Source organism: Alligator mississippiensis, chromosome 5, assembly GCF_030867095.1.
Source record: "Alligator mississippiensis isolate rAllMis1 chromosome 5, rAllMis1, whole genome shotgun sequence".
In the NCBI taxonomy this organism is placed as follows: domain Eukaryota; kingdom Metazoa; phylum Chordata; order Crocodylia; family Alligatoridae; genus Alligator; species Alligator mississippiensis.
Window position 1 is genome coordinate 144,866,387 of NC_081828.1, and position 18,924 is coordinate 144,885,310.

At 45.3% G+C, this 18,924-nt stretch overlaps 1 protein-coding gene across 9 annotated transcripts in view; it reads right to left on the reverse strand.

Annotated features, from left to right (window-relative positions):
- Nucleotides 1-18,924, reverse strand: part of ZCWPW2 (zinc finger CW-type and PWWP domain containing 2) — a 147,250-nt gene that overhangs the window by 26,558 nt on the left and 101,768 nt on the right. For 5 of the 9 annotated variants that reach the window (XM_059728839.1, XM_019498023.2, XM_059728837.1 and 2 more), the window contains 3 exons: nt 18,319-18,386; nt 8,561-8,635; nt 4,504-4,625 (listed from right to left, as the gene is read on the reverse strand). In XM_059728839.1, the coding sequence (XP_059584822.1) occupies nt 4,504-4,625; nt 8,561-8,635; nt 18,319-18,386 (265 nt within the window). Of the gene's footprint in view, nt 1-4,503; nt 4,626-8,560; nt 8,636-14,949; nt 15,858-18,318; nt 18,387-18,924 lie in introns of those variants that run through there. The other 4 variants (XM_059728838.1, XM_059728836.1, XM_059728842.1 and 1 more) reach the window with 3 other exon arrangements.

Below are 18,924 nucleotides of genomic sequence, written 5' to 3' on the forward strand. Positions count from 1 at the left end.
TTTCTTTCTTTTCTTTTCTTTTTTTTTTTTTTTAAATACATTCCCTCCCTTCCCCAGCTATTTCTGACTTTTTCTCTCCCTCTCTGTTCCCTATAGATAAGTATGAGTAAGTTAAGACATAGGATAAGCTTTAGCATTTTTGTAGCAAGTTTTTTTTCTCTCTCCTTCTTTGATTCACTGTTTTATATTGTATAATTATTATGTTTATAGTGTTTTACTGATTTTACTGTTTTTTCTATTCATACTATATGATTTAGGCCTACACGTTTAGGTTAGCATAAGTAATGTCAAGTTATGTCAAGTTTCCATTTTGTACGTCAAGCCTCCATCTTGTGTCCTCTGCCCGGATGAAACCTATGACTCATGTCTAACCAGTCTCATGTAAATTGGTTCCTGAATGAATAGGGATGAATGAGGGTGCTTGAGATACAATGGTAGCAGGCCTCTACTGAATAATCAACTGAATGAGTGGACCGTCAGCACAACAACAGGACCATTGCCTTCCACTGACTCAGGGATGGAACAGAAACCCAACATTTGAAAGACAAAGACCCTACAGAAACCAGCCAACCCACTATTGCAACACAGACACCTGGAACTGCACATCCTCGCCTGGAGTGCACATGCTCAGTACACCAGGGCTGACCCTTGCCTGGGCATGCCCCTCCCACTAGGGTCATAGAAGGTCTGCCCCTATAAAAAGGGGTGAGAAGACAGACCCAGCGGGATGCCTTCTCCAACAGGACCAGCACCATGCCACACCACCTATCCACCCAGAAGTCCTGCCAGTGACCCCCTCTGGACAACACCTTGCTGGATAAGACCCCGACTGGCCATCAATGATCAACTCTCAGCCCAGGACAGGTAGCTATCACCCACCTTCCTTCCCCAAGCAAAGAACCTGGACTTTATCCCTACACACCTTGACTTCAATCCCTCCACCAAGCCTTTTTCTCTCCTGCTACCATTGTGTGTGTGTGTGTGTGTGTGTGTGTGTGTGTGTGAGTGCTTGTTTGTGTGCGTTTGTAGGAACCAATAACTTCGTGGGACTGCGTAGTGTCTTGTCTGTTTAATGAACGTGTTATTTTGAAACCCCAAGTTGGATTTTTGTCTTACTGACCTCCTGAGCCTCCTCCTTGATTTCCCAGCTATCTCCCAGTTTTCTGCCTCTCTTTTTCCTGGCTGTTTCCTCCTTGCCACCGGGCTTTTTCCCTTGCTTCCACCCTGGCACCAGGTGATTGAGTAACTCCGGGGCACATTAACCTAAAGTAACCCCAAACCTCAGTTCCTCAGCTCAACTTCTCTCTAGTCTACCAGTTCTAATCCAAGTCCCAGCTACTTTCACTCCCTACACTTTCACTCTCTCACCTTAACCGTCCCCCAGGTATCCCAAGTACCCCAAACACACACACACACACACACACACACACCGTACCACCCAAGTTAGGAACTCACCTGTGTCCATGTGTAGGTGGGTTGTATGTGTGTAAACTGGTGACTATACATATATATGTGTGTGTCATCATGTGCATGATATACGAATTAGTAATATGTATATGTGTATTGGGTGTGTGGGTATTGGTAACTGATTTTGTCTAACTTTTGGTATGTGTAGTGTATATGTGCTTGAAATAATGATAGGTGTGTATATGCCTAGGCTGGTAATTTTGAATGTGGGTGTGCCCGAGTTGGTAGTGTGTGCGTGTGTGTGTGTGCGCGCGTGCGCACACACGCGCGCCTGGTGAGGATGTATGCACCTAGTGTGTGTGTATGCACCTAATTGATTTGTGTGTGTGTGTGTGTGCGCGCGTGTGTGCGTGCGCACTCAATTGTGTCATACCCTCCCATCTAACAGCACAATTCTGAGAACCTGAGAGTTTGCCTGGCCCCACAGGACAAAAATCCCACAGTTGGGTATGCAATACCTAAAACTGAAGTATAGGTAGAGGAATATTTCAAATAAGATCTACTTGTTTCTTTGTATCCTGGTATCTACAGTACCACCACTAAGTGTACATCAATGGATGCATCTCCAAGACTGATTTTAGCTATAAATAATATTCAAATATCTTTGACTTAAAAAGGTAGGTTATAATGAAACTGGTTAGTAATAATATTAGGGCTGTGTGAAGCTTTGGTCCCTGGTTTGATTTGGCAGAGATTTGGCCTGATTTGGTGGCTGAATCTCTGAATCCAAATCAAATCAGAGAACCCTTTAATCTCTCTGAATTGATTCTGAGAGATTCGGACAGATTCAGCGAATCAGTCATAGGATACAGCTTTAAATGTTTTTCCTACATACCTCTAGGTGGCAGGGGCTCTGAACGCTGCAGTGCTGGGGCAGATGCATCGTCCCACAGAAACACAGGGGGCTCCCCAGCGTGCTCAGCGACAGACCCAGAAATGGACCAGAAGCACTTTTGGTCCACTTCCTGGTCTACTGGGGAGCATGCATGCCCCCCCCCCCAACAACCCCCCGCTTGGTGACTGGTGCCACCTGGGTCTGGGGGGGGGGCAGCCAGGGGTCTCCCTATGGTTGATTGCCAAGCCAGGGGTGCATGGGGGGACCCTCCAGAACGCTCCCCAGCAGACCCGGAGGTGGACTGAAAGTGCTTCCAGTCCACTTCCAGGTTCGCTGCTGAGCATGCTGGAGAACCCCCTACACTGCTGTGGGACACTACATGTGCCCCAGCACTGCAGCAATCACGAGCTGCACTGCTACCTCAAGGCATGTAATAAAAAACTTTTAAAGCTGTGCCTGTGTCCGAATCGCTGATTCGCTGGATCAGCATCAAATTTTCAGATTCGGATTTGGTCAAATTGGATCAGGGACAGTGATCTGAATCAATAGATCGAATCACTGCCCCTGATTCAGGCTGAATCTGAATCAAATAGGGCCCGTTTAGCACAACCCTAATAAATATGCTTTTTTCCATAAGAGAAGTTATTTAGTAGTAACTAAGAAACTAAATAGTTTTGTTTTTTTTAAGAGTTGCCCCATTCACAGTAATAAGATTTTTGACTCTGGTGCTGAACTGCAGTACTGTATAGAAAGGGTTGTCCAGGCAGATACAGTAGCATTCTCAGGCTACACTATCAGTGGCTCCAGATCTATATATATCTATATCTATACATAGACATAGTTGAGGGATGCAATCCCATATATCTATCTCAGTTCCTTTTCCAGGGTCTAGACCAAAAATACAAAGAACACCAAGGCAAAGGGAAGAGAAGTAAAGAGTGTGATTGTTAGGGACCTATTGAATTTATGGCAGAAGTGAGGTGCACTATGGCTCCTTAAATCTTGCAGGTTCCACTGTGCCCGCCCCTTCCCCACCCCCATTGTTTGGTGAAGGGGCCCCACTTGCAGCTTGTCCCCACCTTCAGTGGGAAGGTGAAAACTGCGGTTTTAAATATGGTGCCGTTTTTGCCTCCCGCCAATGCTGTACTGGTGGGAAGGCAAAATGGTGCCATGTTTAAAACCATGGTTTTAGCTTCCCTGATAATCAGGATGAAGTGGTGGGGTCCTCTGCTAATCAGCAGCAAGGGGGGGGGGGCGGCTCTGATAGGATGGAATTGCTTTCCAATCTCCTATTAGTGGTAAGGCACAGAAGCTCTTGAAGGAGGAATAGATGTTATTTAAAATCACTAGGGACCTACTGAATTCATGGCAGAAGTAGAGTGCACCATGGCTCCTTTAATTTTGCATGTTTTCCCATGCACACCTCACCCTTGCCCTCCCTCCTCCCTTGCTGCTGATTACCAGAGGACACCACCACTCCCTCCTGATTAGATATCTGGCTATTAAGAACAGTTTTGATAGATAAATGTTCTAAGGCTATCTGAGCCAGGGACTCAAAAGATAAACCAATAAGTACGGGAAAACAAAATTCTAGTTGTAGGCAGGAAATATTTTCTTACAGGATAATGGATATTAGCCATTAGCTGGAGTAGATACAAAACTATGGGGTGAAAGAATACAGGTTTATCCATTACCAAGTTGTGGTAAGCAGAAATAGCTGTTAAATGAACCTTGAGAGAAATTATAAGTAACTGAAAGTGACTTCCAGTGCAGAAGATATTCTATAACTGTGAAGATACCAACATGACTGACCAATACAACCTAATCTACAGTAGCAGCAAATGAACAAAGGTGTGACAGGACACTTGTTCCTTTATACAGATTAAGCCAATGTTATTATCATTCTAGCATTAAGATGATAATCGATCCCCCAGAAGACATGATTTTTCTGCATAGTTTTGCATCTCCACATCAGAAGTGCTGAATTCTATTAGTAGGAATGCACAGAGACCCTCACACAAGAAACATTCTAGATTATTTACTACATATATAGTATACAGATGAGTAGGTAATCTACTTTATTTCCAGAAATATATTATAGAATCCATAAAAAGTATATTTCTTAAGTACAACCACAAATTTTACTAAAAGGATAATGTTTCCAATTACTAGTTACAAGAAATAACAGATATCATTCATACCTTTTCTCCAATGTCTTTTTCCTTTCCATCTACATATGAGTCACAAGCTGTTATAGATGGGTCTGCAACATGTCTGAGAATTCGTTCCAGATCTTTTAATATAATCTCTGTCTGAGACACAACTATATAAATATAATACAAAAATATGTCTGAGACACAAAAATATAAAATTAATAATCCAACTAAAATGCACATTGTACAGTATTATTTCTAATTCATTCTTTTAGAATAGTGGGTGCGAGAGAATATTTACAGGGAAAATCATGATTTTAACCATACATAGAAATAGATTTCATAGAAGATTAAAAATAAAACAGATCATAGTGATCATAGAAATGAAGGGCTGGAAGGGACCTCTAAAGATCATTGAGTCCAATCCCCCTGCTCTGGACAGGAATACTGCTAAGATCAAATGATCCCAGCAAGATGTCTATCCAGTCTCCTCTTGAAGACTTCCAGGTTGGGGACTGCACCTCTTCCTTAGGAAGCCTATTCCAGATTCTGATTTCACAATAACTCAAAAATAAATTCTTAGTCTTGTATATTGTGGGGGGTATGGACGGTGTGTGTGGTGAGGTGGGGGTGTGTGTGTATGGTGGGGGTGTGGGGGTTGTGGGAGAGCGTGGCTCTGTGTGGGGAGCATAGGGTATGTCGGGGGTTGTGTGGGCAGGGTGTGGATGTGTGGCAGTTGTGGTGTGAGGGAGTGTTGTGGGGTGTGGGGACCCCCCCACACTCCCTCCTTGATGCAGCAGTAGCAGGTGGGGGTACTCAGGGTGCTGTTGCATAGTAGGGTACAGCTCTGACCAGCGCTGCACATTGCGGTGAGGGATGCAGCCTCTGCCAGGCAGTCTGTATCACTGGTGCTCCCTGAACTCACCAGGCACAGAAGGGAAGCCCCAGGTGCTGGAGCCAGCTGCTTTCCCTCCCCCCAGGGGAAGATGCCTGGGGCTTCCCTCCCTTGCCGCACAGGCTTGGCAGGAAAAGCAGTCCACTCCTTGTCCTTGTCACGCAAGTGAAGGAAGCATCAGCTATACAGATGGTCCAGTGGAGGCTGCACCCCTTACAGCGATATGCAGCAGTGGCCAGCACCCAGAGTGCCCCCACCTGCTGCTGCTGCCACTGCCGCTGCCACCACTTGCCAGAGCTGTGCGTCATGGGTAGAGTGTGTGGGGGTCCCCACACTCATACCCTGCCCACCTGAGCTCCACACTGCCACCACCCTCCTAGGCATGGGCTCCATGCTGCTGCCATCCCTAGCCCCGTGCTCCATGCCCATGCCCTGCACCCTGCCCCCACTGCTTCCCTATGTTGCCTGGAGTGAGCAGCACACCGGAGAAACAGCACATCCCCAGGGGCTGCTGCAGTCTCACCTGGAAGGTGTGTGCTGGCCGGGCTGGGCCTTTCCACCCTCAAGGGTGGGAGTGAGATGCAACAGGGTATGTTTGGGGCATGTGTACATGTAGGCACCTCACTCCCATCCTCATAGGTGGCAGGGCTGGATGGGGTGCAATTCATTGGTGGGCGCCAAAGGCTGGATGAAAGTGCCATGCCAGATCTGGTCCACAGGCCGTATTTTGCCCACCCTTGCTCTAACTGTTTATGGCCATAGCTCCTTGTCCTCCCTTGGGGCACCCTAGTGAACTGTTTTCCCCCAGCTCCCAATATTCATCCCTTACATACATATAGACAACCACCAAGTCCCCCTCAGTCTTCTCTTCCCCAGGCTGAACAGTCCCAGATCCCTTAGTCTTTCCTTATAAAGTTTGTCCTTCAGTCCCCTAATCATTCTTGTGGCCTTCTCTGGACCCTTTCGAGATTCTCTGTGTCTTTTTTGAAGTGCAGCACCGAGAACTGGATGCAGTACTTCAGCTGGGGTCTCACTAGCACCAAGTAGAGAGGAAGAATCACTTCCTTAGCCCTGCTTGCAATGCATCAGCTAATGCGTCCCAATATGCTATTAGCTCTGTTGACTACAGCATTGCACTGGCAGCTTATGTTTATCCTGTGATCAGTCATAACCCTGAGGTCCCTCTCAGCCATTGCACTGGCCAGGATATCTCCTGCTAACCTCTATTCATGTTGCTGGTTACTTCTCCGCACTCTGAATTTATCCTTATTGAATTGCATTCAGTTCCACTCCACCCACTTTTCTAGCTTGTCCAGGTCCACTTGAATCCACATTCTATCCCCTAGTGTGACTGCTTTTCCCCACAACTTAGTATCATCCATAAACTTGGACATCATGCTTTCCACATCCTTATCTAAATCACTGATAAAGATGTTGAACAGCATGGGTCAAGAACTGAATCCTGTGGGACACCACTGGCCACCTCCCACCAAGACGATACAGACCTGTCCACTAACTCTCTCTGGGTTTGACCTCTTAGCCAGTTCCCAACCCACATGACTGTGGACTCTGCCAGCCTACAATCCCCCAGTTTTTTTATAAAAGTGCTGTGAGCATGTCATATTCTCTCGCTTCAGAACCACGTCTATTTACTGGGATCACACTATATAGCTGCCACACTTGCTTGCCATGCCTTGATGGCAAATATGTTTGGGAGGATGAATGTTCTGGCTTGATGGTCCATCTGATCCCTTTGCAGATCTTCTGCAGGGCTCCAACCTTCCCATTACCCTACCCCATCCTATCAGGTGGATGGTTGATGTGCTCCATGGGTGGTGAGCAGAGCCTGTCCAAGTCTCTCTCTGTCTACGTTCTGCTCCCAGTAGCTGGTTTTATGTCTTTGTCAGTTCAATCAATCTAGGAATACATTCCTCAAATCAAACATGCATCCTTTCTCCAAGGTCCCTTGGTGATATTCCCAAGTGGGTCTCTATGCTTTGACCCTAGCTTTCCCTATTGTCCCCTCTTTGGGAATCTGGTACCGCTTCTTTCTTAACTATAAACTCAAATCTCCAGGAAAGGGTTTTCTCCTTTTCATGCTCCCTTCTTAGGATTCATCTCCAGTAGGACAGAGTTAAACCCACAAAACAAACAAAAAAACCTCTTAGCTGTCGCTTTCAACCTGGTTCTTACTTTAGAGACAAACATTCACAAATAAATCCCTCAGAGTCCTTCTCACTCCTCCCAGATTTGCTCTGTCATAGACTCCATGCCTCTGCTCATTTCCCTTCACCAGCAGTGTAGATTAACCCTTCCCCTTAGGCCAGCTGCCTCAGTTTCCCTCTTGCTTCCCTCTCTTCCTGGTAGGCTGGCTAGCTTTATCTCCGTCTCCTTATCTCTCCTTCACTTGGCTGGGGGTATGCCAACCATTTATCATGAGGCTCTCCTTCCCCAGAATCCCAGCTCAGATTCTTGTGGAGACACCTCTCCAGGTCACTCCCCACCTGTCCCAGTTCACCTATCTCTCTGGGAAGGACAATCCTAATTCATGGTTGTCCTGGTTCCAGCAGCTCCCAAGGGTCCAGCCTATGGGCATTTTTCTTCAGAGGTCTCCCCTCCTGCAGGCTCCAGTGTTTTTCGCCTGGTAACATGGAACGCCAAGCTTCCCTCAGCATTCTCCCTTTAAGTGGCCCACTGCTTTCCATGTGCCAATCAGGGCCAGTTCTCCTGAGCGAAGGTTCCCACACTCCCGGAATTGCTGGCAGCTTTGTTCCTCCAGATGCCAAAGCTGTGCCACACATCCAAACCCAGGTGGGCAAGTTCCCCTACCTGTGGGACTTTTCCCATGAGAGTGTGGCAGGTGCGGGACCCTGTCCCTGCCACAAGCATCATGGGAGACTATACTGAAGGCCTTTTTAAAAACCAAGTATATGACATCAACCACATCTCCCACATCTAAGTGGATTCATTATGATTACTTGATCATAGAAGAAGACAAGGTTGGTCAGACACAACCTGCCTACAGTGAAACCATGTTGGCTATCCTTCAGCATCATGCCTTCTGCCAATCTCTCACAAATGGACTTCTGATAACTTTTTCCAAATTTTACCGAGCATCAAAGTCAAACCGACTAGCCTATACTTTCCCAGATCCTCCCTCATATTGGCCCTTTTTCAGTCTTCCAGGACTTCTCCCAAGTCTTCAAATACCTTCGCCAATGGTCCTGCAATGACTCCAGGCAGTTCCTTCAGCACTCTCAGGTCTAGTCCAACTTGTCCTGCAGACTTGAAAACATTCAGCCCCTTTAAGTGCTCCCTCAGCAGTTCAACACTGACCATTGGTTGGCAAATCACCCCCACCCCCTGTATATCCAGTATCTGACCCAGCAGGTGACCACCATTTGCATGCAGAAACACCAATGTAAAGTGTTCCTTAAAGAGTTCAACTTTCTCCTGACTGTCTGTTATCAGCTGGCCCATCCCGTTCTGCAAGGGCACCACATTTCCCTTGGTCTTCCTCCTGCTCCCTATATACCTAAAAAAGGACTTCTTATTGTCCTTGATTTCAGTTGTCAACCTAATCTCAAATTACATTAAAAATAAAATGCCAAGTGCAAATTTTTAAAATTAAAATAAAAAGGACCTTCTAAATTGCTTGTATAACATTTCCTCTTGGGCTTTCTAGATAGAATACCTAGGAGGTACAAAATTCAACAAGACACACATTGCCAACTAGCAGTGTTGAAGCAGAGCTCTTTAGAGAAAGGCCTTTGGTAGACTATCTCTCCTTCCTACATATTTTTATGGGGTTTAGCCTCTCTCTCCTTCCTTCATTATAGGGTTTAGAAAAATATTTTAGGGCATGAATTTTTATGGGTGATATCTTCTATTGGACCATTTGAGTTGCTGAGATAGATGTGTGGGTATCACAGCACCCTTACTTGGGTCTTTGGGAGAGAAGCAGACACAGGAGAGCTAGATAGCAGATGGAACAAGGGTTTGCGTAAAAATCTGTATGTGAATAAAAACAGGGTGCATCTATACGAGATGCTACATTGCCATAGCAATGCACTATGGAATTGTAGCATCAGTAGGCACAAACCGTGATGCCACATGTATGTTGCCGTAGCAATGCACTCCCTCACTATAGCACATTGCTACAGTGACATAGTGGCTAAAAAGAATCACGCGCCGCCAGCACAGTGCAGTACAGGCTGTTACTGTGCCATCATTTAGTACTTCCAAAAGGATGTACTAAACGATGGCACAGTAACCATGATGCTGTAGGGGCACATGTAGATGCACCCACAGGCATGTAACTTAAAGATATATATTAAACAGCAACTGGAAAAAACAACACAGGAGGCAGTTCAAAGCAATATAAGATATTGCTAAAGACTCTCTTTGACCTTTCATGGAAGGTCTTCTGTATGGTTCATACAGGTACTGTTGAATCAACATCTATATAAGATTTTGCATATTTTGAACAAGAAGAAGAGCAACTGTGCCAAGATAATGTTCTGGGTCCAAGTTGTCAGTATGGACATTAGAGTTTGAGAGTTTTGCAGCCTATGGTTTCAAGAACGGTCATGTGGGATATTTGATCTCAAGAGTGGCCTCAGAGACTGTCTTATTCAAGGAAGCTCATTTGAGAGAAATTAAATCCATCCATAATAATTGCCTGTAAACTACATTTACTCCTGCTCATCTTCTAATGCAGTATATCTCTATGAGTAGAGCAGTGGTTAGCCATATTAGTTTGAAGTCAGGCAGAAGGTAGGGTAAGATGGCACCTTAGAGACTAACTAGTTCAGAAAGGCAACAACTTATTTTGTACAGGTGATAGCCTCTGATGAGGTAGACTCATGCCTATGAAAGCTCATGCCTCTCTGAATCAGTTATTCTCTAAGATGCCATCCTGCCCTACCTTCTACTTGTATGTCTCTCCCTGTACCTTATAACTTCACTTCAATTTACACCCTATTGTCTACAAAATGTTGTGAAGCTACAGCTGTAAAACATCCTACCCCCAACAAACCTGTTTCTAGATTTCCATCCCTAAATTTCAGTCTCAAAGATCCTTTCTGCTTTGCCTAAAGCATACTGTTATGTATGGTACATTTCTGGTCTAGACTGCTTCTTTATACTATTCTCACTAGTAGTTTTACAAACATTTTCTGTTCATTTTTCTTGATGTAACTCCATAAAAAAAAGTTTTCATCAGATTATCCAAATAGGATGTATTTGCCACCATAAGTAACAGAAAATACTTCCATGTCTGAAGATAACCACTGTCAACACATTTCTGTAAATTTGTTTCCCATCATACCTGCATTGATGGAAAAAGCAGAGGACTTAAGACAATACACTATTTTTATTACAGTGTAACTGGCAGATTTTTCTGGGGCCTTTAATGTTTCCTAATGCCCCACCTATTGTGTTTCAAAAGAAAGAGGGTCAGCAGGAAATATTTAATTTATATCAGCTCCTTACTGTTTATGTGAACATAGCTGTCAGAGTACCAAACAGCCTTTAATATACTATTTAAACATACCCATAAGAAAATTCTGCTTTTAAAATAAAATTTATCACATTATCAACAATACACATGCCAGCTAGCAGGAAGATACAGTGCATAAAACATGACAGGTAAAAATGTCATCATTTTGCATTTATAGTATTCATGACTAAAGCCATTTAGTGTATAAGGATACTTTCAAAATCATGTCCTACAGAGTTGCAACTGGGGGAAAAAGTAGAGGTACTCAACAATTAAGTCTCATCACACTTATGCTCCCACCATTTCCCACAACATATTACAAAACAACAAGAGATGAAAAAAACAGAACTAAGGAGCTTCATGATTAAATCCAAAATGTTCAAACAGCAAATGGGGTGAAACTTAGATGCTTTTCACACCTTGTAGACACTTTTTTCTAATGTTCTAGATCAGGGCTGTCCAAGCAGTGGCCTGTGAGCTGCATGTGGACTGCAAGAGGTTCATATGTGGTCTACAGGCCACCACTTCTCCCACTGCTCTTGCTGCTAGGGCAGCTAGGGACTCTGGGCTCCCTCCCCCCCTTTCTTTTCAGGGTTCTGCATCCTGTCCCGCTCCAGAGGGCAGGACAGCACAGGGGGAGTAAAGGGGCCAGGGAGGGGCCTGTGCTGCCCATGCTCAGCATGCAGCTGGGGTAAGCAGAACTGGGCTGCACGTGTAGCCAGGAGTGGCTGCACATGAAGTTTAGAGTGGGAGTTGTGCTGCCTGTGCAGTGGGGGTACCCCAGAAGCGGGGCCCCCATGGAATGCAGGGTCTGTGGCTTTGAGTTGCATGCACATTTTACTTTTACTGGTAACCAACAGAAACTGCTCTTTACTATATTTCTTGCATATAATGAATTTCTCACTGCATTTTCCACTGCTGTTTTTTAGAAGGGGGATGTTTATATGAAAAAATATGGTATATTGGCACATGCAAACCTGCAGTATCTCTGCACTAGAAAAATTAGTATCCACATTACACCAGGCAGCAATGGTGAAGATGTATTATTACTGCTACCAGTGCAGCAGAACTGTTATTAGAGTTTCTGCAATATAGGTACTAGTAATTGTACTGCTGTGCTGCAAATGCATAGGCAACAACCACACAAAGCCTAACACTATACCATATTTACTCAAATTCACAATTAGGTTATTTTCCCCCCATTTAAAAGCAGGGCAGGTGGCTGCTTCTGCTGCAGCTGAAGCTGAGATTGTGGCTGCAGCCCCAACTGAGATCAGGATCAGAACCACAGCTGCTGCCTGCCCCTCCAGCGCTACTGCTCTCCCACCTCGGAGGAAAGGCAGCAAAACAACAGCTGCTTCTACCCTGGGTAAATTCCAAAAGAGGTTGGAGCGAGGACCACTTCAAAAAGAGGTTGGAGCACTTCAGGCACTGTCTGGGGTTGTGTGACCCCAGCGTGTGCTCCAACCAGTGGTGGGGGGTTAGACTAGATGATCTATTCAGGTCCCTTCTGACCCCTAATGACTACGAAGCTATGAAGAGGGCACAGCAGCCCCCCTGGCTTTCCAGGGATCTAGCAGACCTCCTGAGGCTAAAAAGAAAGGCCTACAAAGGATGGAGGATGAGATTCATCTCCAAGGAGGAATATTCTGCACTGGTCCAGTCCTACAGGGAGCAAACCAGGAAAGCCAAGGCTGCAACTGAACTCCAACTAGCTTTGAGTATCAAGGAGAATAAAAAGTCCTGTTTTCAAATACGTGGGGAGCCAGAGGAAAAGCAAGGGCAACACTGGACGCCTGCTAAACCAGATGGGACAACTGAGGCCCAGGAAAAAGCCAACCTATTAAATGGGTACTTTGCGTCGGTCTTTCATCAGTCCCATGGGATGCCCATGCCCACTACAGGACAGGGAGGCCCAGGTGAGGGAGATTCCCTGCCCTCCATCAATGCTGACCTTGTGAAGGAACACCTTGAGAGGCTGGATACCTTCAAGTCAGCTGGCCCCAACAATCTACACCCCAGGGTACTCAAGGAGCTGGCGAGCATCATAGCCCAGCCACTGGCATGGATCTTTGAGAACTCCTGGTGCTCTGGTGTAGTGCCTGAAGATTGGAAGAAGGCCAATGTGGTGCCTATCTTCAAGAAAGGGAGGAAAGTGGATCCGGCAAACTATAGGCCCATCAGCCTGACCTCTATCCCAGGGAAGGTCTTAGAAAAGTTTATTAAAGAGGCCATCCTTAATGGACTGGCTGATACCAACATCCTGAGGGATAGCCAGAATGGGTTTGTTGCGAGTAGGTCTTGCTTGACCAATCTCATTTCCTTCTACAACCGGGAGATGTATCACCTGGACAAGGGAGAAGAGATTGATGTCATATATCTTGACTTCAAAAAAGCCTTTGATCTGGTATCCCATGATCACCTCTTGGCAAAACTGGCCAACTGCGGCCTTGGGTCCACCACGATCTGCTGGCTGGGAAATTGGCTCCATGGTCGGACCCAGAAGGTGGTAATTGACGGAAGTCAATCGTCATGGTGCCCTGTGACCAGTGGGGTCCCCCAAGGCTCTGTCCTTGGACCCATATTGTTCAACATCTTCATTAATGATGTGGACATTGGAGTCAGAAGCGGACTAGCCAAGTTCACCGACGACACCAAACTCTGGGGCAAAGCATCCACACCTGAAGACAGGAGGGCGATCCAGGCTGACCTGGACAGGCTCAGTAAATGGGCAGACGAGAACCCGATGGTGTTTAACACTGAAAAATGCAAGGTTCTCCACCTTGGGAGGAAAAACCTGCAGCATCCTTATAGGCTCAGCAGTGCTACACTGGCTAGCTCTATAAAAGAAAGAGACTTGGGGGTCATCATTGACCACAAGATGAACATGAGCCTTCAATGCGATGCTGCAGCTAGTAAAGCGACCAAAATGCTGGCTTGCATCTATAGATGCTTCTCAAGCAAATCCCGGGACGTCATTCTCCCCTTTTACTTGGTCTTGGTGAGGCCACAGCTGGAGTACTGCGTCCAGTTTTGGGCCCCACAATTCAAAAAGCATATGGAGAAGCTTGAGAGAGTCCAGAGAAGAGCCACGCGCATGATCAGAGGTCAGGAAAACAGACCTTATGATGACAGGCTGAGATCTACGAGGCTCTTTAGCCTGGAAAAGCGCAGGCTCAGGGGTGATCTGATGGCCACCTATAAGTTTATCAGGGGTGACCACCAGTATCTGGGGAAACGTTTGTTCACCAGCGCCCCAAGGGATGATGAGGTCGAATGGTCACAAACTACTGCAAGACCGTTTCAGGCTGGACATAAGGAAGAATTTCTTTACTGTCTGAACCCCCAAGTTCTGGAATAGCCTGCCATCAGAGGTGGTTCAAGCACCTATGTTGAACATCTTCAAGAAAAAATTGGATGCTTATCTTGGTGGGATCCTATGACCCAAGCTGATTTCCTGCCTTCAAGTGGGGGGCTAGACTCGATCTTCCAAGGTCCCTTCCAGCCCTAATGTCTATGAAATCTACCCCCCTCACTGTCTCCCCTCTGCAGTCTTTGCCCCCACCATCTCCCCCATCCCATAGTCTTTGCTCCCTATACTCCCCCCTCTCTGCTGCTTACCGACAGCTCCAGCACATCTCCGGCTCTGCTCCAACCTATGGAACAAATCATGTACTTTCTCCAGGCCCAATCACAGCATGAATAGGTGCTGTGGCAGCAGCGGCTCCGTCCAGACCCTGAAGCCTGTGCTAGAGCTTTTACCACCACTACTGCTACCATACCAGGCTTGGATGGGAACTACTATGTTCTCTGTGCCCCGGAGAACTACTCCAGTGCACACTAGGGGGAAGGGCAGGAGCTGAAAGTGCAGGCAATGGGGGTGGGGAAGTATCAGGGGGCAGGGAAGGCAGGTGCCAGAGGAACAGGTAGTGGAAGGCAAGCGGTGGGGTCCAGCAGCCTGACCCTTGCCCATTTACAACTTTCCCCCTAGTACCTCCCCGCACCTGATACCCTACTTTCTCCCTTACCCCACTTGCTCCCCCACTGCTTGCCCCATCCAACCATCTCCCCCACAACTGCACCCCTGCCACTGCTTCCCCTGTTGCAGTGGGGGTGGGGAGGGGAGAGACAGGATATGGACAAATAGAAGGTGATTCTCTAATAATTAGATCCTGTACATGAAAATTATAACAAATTAATAAATTGTCTATGTACATGATCTAATTTGGGGGGGGCTGTCTTAAGTTCAGAGTCATCTTGGATTCAGATAAATATGGTACCTTGCTCAATACTGGATGTGTCTATATGTACAACTAATGTGAAGCAATAAACTCCAGAGCAGTTTGAGCTGAAATAAACTACTCCCAGACAGTGTGTACACATGCACCCAGGATAGCAGCAGTTTGAGCCACGACGTGGCAGGCCTAGGCTGACAGAGAACATTGGGGAGAGGGGGAGGTTACATCCATCTGCAGGTTACAGGTCTTTCCACAGGGGAGAACAGGCTGCAATTCCTTTCCTTTTCCTTTCTCCACTTTCTATTCTCCGTTTCAAGGGCAAGATGCTTTACCTCAAAGTGTACTGCTGCTTGGTTGAGTTTGTGCCACAGTTGGCACCCAGCTTCTCCCAAAGCCTTGGTGTTCGCATCTGTTTTCTTGTGGCATGCCTTCGTGTTCTTGTAGCATTGCCTCTGACCACCACAAGACCTCAAGCCATTACTGTATTGGGAGTAGAGCACTTGTTTGGAAGTTGAGAGTCAGGCATCTGCACGCAATGTCTCATCCATAGAAGTTGGTACTTGAGGATTACCAACTCAGTGGTGGTAACACTGGCTTCAGCAAGGATGCTGGTGCTTGTGCAGTGATCTTCCCATGTGATGTGGAGGATTTTCCAAAGGCAGCGTTGGTGATACCTCTCCAGGCTCTTAGGATGACAGTAGGTCACCCATGTTTCATATCAATGGAGTGGGGATGATAACTTCATTGTAGAACTGGATCTTGGTGTCTTCTAGAGATCATGATAAATGAAGTATAAATTGGCTCCTCTACCAGGATGGCCACAATGCCTCCTAGGGCCCCTATGGGCCACCTATACCCATTCTCTTACTCCAGGTCCCCCCATAAGGCAGCCTCCTCCTCTCTCTCCTGCCATACCTTGATGACAAAAGTTAACAGATTTGGGAGGCTGTCTTCAGATACCCAGAATTTAGCTTTCAGTGCTTTGTCCTTCCCTACATCATTAGGTTGCCAGTCAGCTCATCCTGACAACTTAACTGGAGCAGGGCTCTCATTCTTGACTGGGGTTCCCCTGACCTTGTCTCTTTTCACTTGTTTGGATCTGCTGGACCTTCTAGGCTTCAGCCTCTTTCCTTAAGCTTAAGCCCAAGCTGTCCACTGGGTCCCAGATCCTGACAGGACTCTGTCTGGGTCTTTGCCCCTCACAATATGGAATAAGTCTCTGAGGCACTCCCCCTATGACTCGTTTCTTCTCTGGTCACCCTGTTCAGGCACTGGCCCCTCTGCGCCAGCTTTGCCTATCTCCGGACATTAGCTCCTTGGCTTTAGGCACAGGCTCCTCTAGGTTTTCTCCCAGTGCCAGTCCCAGACTGGCTACCTTTTGGAGCACCAGATTCTCTAGGCCTCCTCCTCCTGCTAGCCCCAGACTGGCCACCCTTTGTGGTACCTGCCCCTCCAGGCCTTGCTCATGCCCATCTCAGTCAGGCTGCCCTTTGGATCATGCCTGAGCCTTAGCTCTCTTGGTCTTAGCCTGGCTCACTCCCCCTGCCCCTCTGCAGGGCTTAAAACTCACAATGTCCTAGGCACCCTGCTATGTGGCCTCTTATTTCTCTACAGCCACTATCCGGTCTTCCACTGTAACAGACCCCCAAACAGCAACAGAAACAAAACATACAATTTATCTCCCCATATGCCATGCCTGCAGAGCTCCTTCACTTGTAAGGATCTGATCCTTGGGCTCCAGGCTCAGGTTTATATGGCTCTTTCACCTCCCTCTTCCACTCACCTGACCTGGCTTGCTGTCAATAAGGCCCAGGTGCTCCTCATCCCTTCTTCAGCAGCTAAGTGTTCTGTTGCCTGAAATTTGCAGTCTGATTCCTGTAGCCCTCTTAACTTGGCTCCTTATAAGCTGCATTTGATTTGCAACCCTGTCCTTACTTCCTCCATATAGCAGGGGGAAGGGGTACAATTCAACAAAAGTGAAGATTCAAAGCCCTTCCTTTTATATTTTGAATGATTTGTTCTTGGACTGAGAAGGTCTAAACTGAACTTCCTGTTATTTGTAATATTATAAAGCCTACTGCAAAAAGTAGTTTTGTGGATCCAAAATATCTCTAGATATTCTTCTCTCTTTTTGTATTTAATCAGAGAAATTTATGATACTGAATGTATCTTAATTTTAGATCTATAATATAGACTTTAGAAGCAGTTACAAAGTGTTTCCAGTGTTTTTTACTGCATTTGATCAGTGAAATGGAGTTTAGACAAGCATCTGTTTTTGTTTTCTGGCTTTATCCATTAATCTTCACACTGGAGAGCACACCCATATTTACAGTGAACAGAATAAACTAAGGAACAAACTGTTAAAAGAAACCAAGACTGGTTATATCTAAACTGCTAGGACTACACTGAGAATGAATCTACTTTAAATCAAAGGTATTGCAATTATACTTTTTATTCATCATATTTTTCTTGTCATATTGAAAAAAACATTCTTTGTTATTCTGAGGATACTTATCTAATGACTAATTTAGTTAAAGGAGGCTGTTATAATCAGTGGAGTTAAGGTCTAATTCCAGGTTTCCTAATGCTTTCTATTATAACTTTCTATTTTCAGTTTTGTTTCTCTATAATCTCCTACATAGGAAACACAGAACTAGATCTCTGGACAAACCAAAGGCAAAACAAATCATTTTGGTGCTCTTTTCTCCCCAGTAAAACACAGTCCATTCTCAGTTATCTGAAAAGTTTTGGAAAGTGCCTACCAAAAAGCCATTCAAATATCTAAAAACATTCAGATAAGTGGAACCACAGTATCTTATGGACAATTATGTGAGAAAACACATGGTGCATAATGTAAAACAATACCATACTTAACAGTACATGTATTAAATAAAGTAAAACTTAAAAGAGAACAGATTGTTAAGAAGTTTAAAATACCAAGTTACAAGTTACTGAATCAAATTTAAGAGTAGAGAGAGTACTGTATTAAATAAAAGTTAAAATGAGAAGAGTGTGTGATAAACTACTCAAGCTACTGTTGAAGACAAGATACCGAGGTAAATGAACCATTGGTCTGACCCAGTTTAATACTTCATATGTTTTTATGTTCATCAGAAACAAACATCATCATCTGCATAAAAACAGATATACTGTATGCTTAATGTAAATAATGTAAGTACCTGTCAAAGTAACCCTTATTACTAAAGATGGTTCTACATGTTTATACATACCCAGATTGTCTTTTGAGAGGATGTCATCTGAGCCAATTGTTTCAAGAGAGCATCTTAACATTTTTTTCCTAGAAAAAGATTTTGACCAATTGTTGTTTACCATCAAGTCAGTGATGATACATGATTAAAAGACATTTTGTAACATGCTATTACCCATAAAAGTTTTTCCTAGCTTCTTTTTTGCAAGAGATAATTGCTAGATGTTTATTTGTGCAAAACAATCTCTCTCTCTAACATATGTCCATTTAGTAATATTCCTACAAACAAGTCTATGCTTACTCTGCAGCAGTGGATCATTTAACAACAGCGATGTGGTTGCATAGTTTGGACCAGTAGTAAGAAGACATTTCTTATAAGTAGGGACCTACCAAAACCATGATTTTGGCATTTTTCACAAAAACCTCAAAATCAGGCATTTTCCAAAAAACCCAGAGGGCTCTGCAATTTTGGTGGGCTCACTGCAGGAAAAAAACAACTTACCAGCAAGCAGAGAAAAGGGTGGGAAGCCCTTCAATCTTGAAGCACAAAGGTGGAGGGCTGGGGGAAGCAAACGAGAGGCTGAGCCTGGGACGAGCTCAGTGCAAGTGCCAGTCTGAGGCTACTTAG